This window comes from Oryctolagus cuniculus, chromosome 5 (assembly GCF_964237555.1).
Source record: "Oryctolagus cuniculus chromosome 5, mOryCun1.1, whole genome shotgun sequence".
Taxonomy (NCBI): domain Eukaryota; kingdom Metazoa; phylum Chordata; class Mammalia; order Lagomorpha; family Leporidae; genus Oryctolagus; species Oryctolagus cuniculus.
In genome coordinates, this window is record NC_091436.1 from 120,682,690 (window position 1) to 120,689,418 (window position 6,729).

General features: G+C 37.6%; 1 protein-coding gene across 1 annotated transcript in view; it reads left to right on the forward strand.

Moving 5' to 3' along the window:
- Window positions 1–6,315, forward strand: part of RHAG (Rh associated glycoprotein) — a 29,947-nt gene extending 23,632 nt beyond the window's left edge. The window contains exons 7-10 of the mRNA XM_002714380.5: window positions 141–262; window positions 4,302–4,375; window positions 4,589–4,662; window positions 5,372–6,315. Coding sequence (XP_002714426.1) covers window positions 141–262; window positions 4,302–4,375; window positions 4,589–4,662; window positions 5,372–5,446 — 345 coding nt within the window. The 3' untranslated portion in view covers window positions 5,447–6,315. The remainder of the gene's footprint in view (window positions 1–140; window positions 263–4,301; window positions 4,376–4,588; window positions 4,663–5,371) is intronic.
- The last annotated feature ends 414 nt before the right edge of the window (window positions 6,316–6,729 follow it).

The following is a 6,729-nucleotide window of genomic DNA, read 5'->3' on the forward strand; positions in this document are numbered from 1 at the left end:
ATCTATCCCATAACTCCTGCTGTACATCTTAAATACACATAATATTTACTATAAAATGTATTCTCTGTGGTTATTTACTTTTGTTTTAGAGCTGTGTATATCTAACAAAATAATAAATCTTCCTCCTTTTACAATTTCAGCCACTTATTGCTACTAAACTGAGGATCCACGATACTTGTGGAATCCACAATCTTCACGGCTTACCTGGTGTGATGGGAGGCCTTGCAGGCATTGTAGCAGTCGCCATGGGAGCATCTAACACGTGAGTAAAGGGTTGTGCCTTCCTACCTCTGTTGTATTTTTGCTTGCTTTTGGACATATCCAGTGATAGGGAGCACTTTGTTTTGTTTTAGCACACAAAGCCACAGTCTGTAAATATTGTCTTTATTGGAGACAAAGAAACACAACCAGGGCCAATATTGTGGTATAGCAGGTAAAGCCTCTGGTTGTGTGCCAGTTTCTCCCCTTCTGATCCAGCTTCTGACTAATGGCCTGGAAAAAGCAGCAGAAGACAGCCCAAGTGCTTGGGTGCCTGCCAACCACGTGAGAGACTTGGAAAAAGCTCTTGACTATTGACTTCGGTCTGGCCCAGCCTTGGCCATTGCGGCCATCTGGGGAGTAAACAGCAGTTAGAAGCCCTCTCTCTTCCTCTCTCTCTGTGTAACTCTGCCTTTCAAATAAATAAATAAATCATAAGAGAAAGAAGAAAAGAAATAAACCAACACAATAGAGTTGTACTAGAATAGGTCGTAATATTATTCATGTTTTTAAAATTAGCATTGTAATTTAAATCTCCCTACCAAAGACAACTCTCCTATCATAGAAAGCAATTCAGTGATCACCATCAGATTGCAGTAGGCTTACTCATTTCCTTGGTCTTACCAAAACAAAGGAGGGGATGTATGTGATTAATTCAACAGTCATTTCCATGCAGTTCACATGAAGAAGAAATAGCACAACATGGCAAGCAGTGGAGCTAGGATGTCAGGGAGACGGGCATACAACTCAACTATGCTCCTAACTACTTACATGACCTTTGATGTCTCACTCAACCTCTCTGGATCCCAGTTTCCTCTTCCACAAAATAAGAAGATTGGTCTATTTATTCTCTAAAATCACTTCAACCTCTAACAGAACTAGATTCTGCCACGTCGGGGAGACGGACATAAAAATTTAAAAGGTCTGGGGCTGGCGCCGTGGTGCAGTAGGTTAATCCTCCGCCTGCGGCGCCAGCATCCCATATGGGTGCCAGTTCTAGTCCAGGCTGCTCCTCTTCCTATCCAGCTCTCTGCTGTGGCCTGGGAAAACAGTAGAAGATGGCCCAATGCTTGGGCCCCTGCACCCACATGGGAGACCCGGAAGAAGCTCCTGGCTCCTGGCTTCGGATCGGCACAGCTCTGGTCGTTGGGGCCAACTGGGGAGTGAACCAGCAGATGGAAGACCTCTCTCTCTCTGTCTCTCTCTCTCACTGTTTGTAACTCTGTCTCTCAATAAATAAATAAAATCTTTAAAAAAATTTAAAAGGTCCAAGGAAAAACAACTATCTATCAAATCTAGGAGCATGAACGAGATGTTAGCAGTTGTCACTTTTAGGCAATAACACTAGAGCAATTTGATACAAACACCATCTTTGCAAAACAGCTAGGAAGTTCATATAGTTCAGATCATTAAGAGAGTAAACGAAGAAGAATCAGAATACTTGATTTTCAATCCAAATGAAATAGGAATAAAAGTGGAAAGTATGTCTGGAAATATTTCAGGGTGACCACTGGCTAGAATTGCATGACTTGCAAAGAAAAATCTTCTTTCAATTTTAGAAGATTGAAATAACCATGCTAAAACTATAATAAATATTTGAAAAATCCACTAAATCATATTTTTACTGAATAGAAAATTTGCTTCTTCCTTCATGTGTACAGTTGACCCATTTCATTTTTATATTTCCTTTTTTTTTTTTTTGCCCCATTTTGCAAATTTGAAGGCCAATCTCCAAAATGTCACTCTTTTAAAAATTCCCTTCAGGACCTAATAGGCTACTGAAACCAAACACTACAATTATTTTTATATGAATCAAGTACACTGAAAGTACATGTCAATGAGCTTCAGTCTAAACACACTGTGCAGACACACTAAAGATGCCTCATGATTTGAGTTTCTTGGGTTCCATGCCGATAAGTTACACACATGCAGTAAAACAAGTCTGTCTGACTCTGGAAGGGTGGGTCTCACTGGCTGGCGAGGCATTGGGTAAGGCGCAAGATTGAGGGTCTAATCCTTGGGTATGCAACTTAAGCCACACCTTCTCAATTTATTTTGGGGGAAAAGATGAGTAGTGGTAGGGGAGAGAGGCAAGCCAAGAAGTCTCATTCACCTGGATATAATTCATAAATTTTTCACAGCAAATAAAGTACCTTATCCGAGAGCCAAGACAACTCACATGTGTCTATTCAGCACATTAAAATGCAGATCAGATATTTGGAATGCGTAGAACTCTAGGAAGTTAATGTTCTTAAAGGACATTTTTGCAATGGCAGCCTAACTTTTAACACTTTGTGAAAGATTTTAGCAAATTCCTGTAACATTAAGAGGCAGTTCAAAACAAACAAACAAACAAACAAAAAGATGCATTTCACAAAAGTAGAGAATAAGATAAATAAATATTTATTAAATATTCAACTTGTTCACTTCTGAAATTTATAAAGAGCAAACTAATCCTAATTCTGAATTGTGGTATAAGTAGAAATATAGGGATGTAAATTGTACAATTCCTGTTTGGAAAACTGTTAGAAGTATACATAATCTTTTACTGATAGTCTCATTTTTGTATAGGTTTTATTTTAGGAGAATAATTGGACAAGTTCATAAGAAAGCTAAGAGGAGAATGGGTTTTTAAAAATATGGAACAATGAGGCAAACTAAATGTCATGCTGTAGAACTATAATTACAGAACATTGGCACAGTGATATGCTCAGTACCAATTCAAATTAAGATCTAGATCTTCATTTACTGACATGAAAGGATATGTAAGACATATTTGAAAAAAATGGAAGACTGTGTTGTGGCACAGTGGGTTAAGCTGCCATTGGCATCCCATATCAGAGTGCTGATTTGAGTTCCAGCTTCCTGCTAATGTGCCTGGGAAGGTAGCAGTGGATGGCCCATTGGGGGAGTTAAACAGCAGATGAAAGTCTACTCTCCCCCTGTCTCTTTCTCTCTCTTTGTCATTCTACCTTTCAAGTAAATAAATGGATAAATCTTTTCAAAAAAAATAGTGGCAGTAAGGCACTACAACCTACATAATTCTTATAAAAGAGGAAAATGTGAATTATAGAATTATTACATTTTAATAAATTTTTAGCTTATATTTTTACTCTGATAGGATTTGAAGTATAACAACATTTTTCCTTCTTTTTTATTTGGTTCTATATTTTTATAATGTTGTATGCTTTTATGCAAATTTTTATGTAGTAGAAAATTTTAAACTCTTCAAATAGAAAAAAAAAAGAAATCAGAGTTTAATGAATTCTTTCCCTTGAATGACAAGCCTGTCTCACCAATACACTCTTATTTTCTAAGTGTTTACTTTCCTGGAGTCACTAATTTAATGTTTCAATAACTCTGGATTAATTGCCTATAATGACCAAGGCACTGTGTTGAGGAGATTCACCACATTCCTAGTTCATTTGTCACTCATGTAATACCCATATGATTTTACTAGACTTTCATCATAATCCTCCATTCCACAAATGATGTTTGTTTTTTATTATTGTCATTTTATGGTAGCTACTGCTATGATGACATAGATTTAAATATCTTCAACAAATTGTCTCTTCAGTATTTGCTGAAGATAGTTTCTCTATCCTTATTGGTAGATTTTCCAATTTGGCTATAACTGCTTTTTTAGCATAAGGGGAGAAGAGAAGGTAGCCCATGCTGTTTTACAGATTATCCTCAGTTTTGGAAAGCCGCTGACACAGAGCTGGTGCGCAGTAAGCATTTACTGGAGAATCCAGTCGGGGCACGCTATTTTGAGAGCGCTGAAGCCTTCCTACGGAAGCTCTTCCTATTATTCTGAAAGTACAACAAAAGTTGGTTCTTGTTTAAGTGTGCCTAGGAATTTTCTAACACTGCTCAAGAGATTTAAAGAAAATGAAAACTTAAAATAAAAGCTGTAACAAATGTTGGTAACTTGCTGGTGTGATGCTGCGCTTTGGCCTGAAGATGGCAGACATTCAAACCATCTGTGAGATTTGTTTGCTAGTGTCAAGGAAAAACAAGGTTCTCTTTGCTTGGCTTCTCAGGTCTACCATGGCAATGCAGGCAGCTGCCCTGGGTTCTTCCATCGGAACAGCAGTTGTTGGAGGTCTGACTACAGGTCAGCATAAAAAGTAAACACTTTCCTGTACTTCATGCTCTCAGTGTGACAGACCATTGCCAATCCACTCAGTTGGTAAATTAGAAAATGTGCTAAGCTTCTGGCAGTAAAGTTAACTATGGGGCTCAAGCCATGATTATATGGCAGCAAGCTAGTTACTAGAGTTTCCTCTTCAGCATCATAACATGTCTTATTTTCCCTCTACCTTCAAAGGTTTAATTCTAAGGTTACCTATCTGGGGACAGCCACTGGACGAGTACTGCTATGATGACTCTGTTTACTGGGAGGTACTGTACACCATTCTAAACAAGAGAGTAACTGATAGTTCCACTTGTGAAAGTTTTGCTCACCTTAAGCCTAGATACCTCTTTGGCATATATATGTTGAAAGCAGATGTACTTCCTATTTATAGAGAAAAATAGAGGAAATGTGTCCAAACCAGATAAAATCAGAAGTTAAGGTACTTTCCAAAGCTAAAACTAAAGACAGAGTTTAGTTCAAAAATGTCCTTTCTCTCCTTTGAGAGCAATGAAAGAGCTATTCATAAAAATAATAGGAAATCTATACAATAGTGTGAGAACAATATGTAAAAATAGGCGAAAGCCAGTAGGATCTGTAAAATTGAATTTTAATGACTATGTATCAAGACGCTCAATGAATAACAAAACAGTCTCTCTCATGTCCTCCAGTTTCTACCTTTTTACTCCATTGACATTTTCTCCCAAATTATTTGTTGCAAAACTTGACAAGGATAGATGCTCAGGTGTTTTCAGCAGGATTTTCAGGAAGACTGAGCTTGGAAAAAAAGAAATACAGCCAGGGTGGGTGAGATAAATATTTTTGTTCTTCTACTTTTCCCCAGGTCAAACGATTTTTATTTCCAGTTCTTTCCAAGCTTGGATAATTAGTACAGAAATAAACCTTTGTCTCAATGCTAACTTCTGACAGGCCCAGTGAAAGAAACTGTTAAGTGTTCCAATCTTGCCTTCTCTGCAGGTGCCTCGGTGGAGAGAACATGACCATCACTTCCATGATCCTGGTGACCACAGTGAGCTGGAACCTGAAGTCTAAATATGATCCCTGGGCCACAGAATCCTCTCTGAGTATCTGGAATTAATTTTAGAAAAACAAAGGAAAGCGTGATATCAGAGTAGATATATCATAGACCCCAAGCACCCAGTGTGAAAGGTCCACTGGTGCTACCTATTGATAGTCAATGATTATTTATTTAAAGGGATGTGGCTCATAAAATAGACATTAAAATGGAGTCTTTACAAAACTCTCAACAATGCTTTTACTAGTGTATACATGCATAGAGAGCATTTGATGTATATACCTGTGTTTTTACCAGTTAAATGAATTTACTTATAAATCAACATTCTAATCATGTCCGTTTCTTCAAAATTAAAAATATGTATATATTGAAAGTAGCAACATGATTGTTTCAGGCAGTGCTTTTTCGATTTTCAAAATGTTCTGTTAAGGTCCAGTGATGTAGAGCAGGCAATTAAATCATGGCTTGCAATGCTGGTATCCTATATCAGACTGCTGGTTGAAGACCCAGCTGCTCCACTTCCAATCCAACTCCCTGCCAATATGCCTGGGAAAGCAGTGATTGATGGCCCAAGTTTTTGGGCCCTTGCCATCCAAGTGAAAGATCTGGATGCAGTTCCTATCCCCTGATTCCACATGGTTCAGCCCTGGCGATTAAGATCACTTGGGGAGTGAACCGTGGGTGAAAATCTCTTTATCACTCCCTCTCTGTTGCTCAGCCTTTCAAATAAACAAATATTTTTTTAAATTTGCTAGTTCATAATGCTATATCTTTGTTCAAAATTTCTTAATTCCTTTAACATATTTACTATTTGCAACAACAGAGCTGAAATGCTATGTAAACAGAGTCTATTCTGTATAAAATTTTAAAGAATTAAATGTCATTATAAAAGAAAACATTAGTATTTGACTTTATTTTCTTTGGTGGTTGGAATTCAGTTTATTTTTTCAGCATGCGAAACCCTTCTCTCTCTCACTTTTTTTTAATTTAGTAACGACTACAAATACTCACACCCCATACACACACTGCTATGCTCAAATCAAATATATTACTTATGTGTTTACAATGAAAAATTAAAACAATTAAGAAATTAAGAGCAAGCTACAAAGAAATAAATTTTAGAACAGATAACTGATATAGTCATATAAAAACATTTCTAGGTGCCAGTGCTGTGGTATAGTAAGCTAAACCTCTGCCTGCAATGCCCACATCCTGTATGGGCGATTGTTCATGTCCTGACTGCTGCTCTTCTGATCCAGTTCTCTGCTTAAAGCAGTGTAAGGTGGCCCAAGTGTTTGGG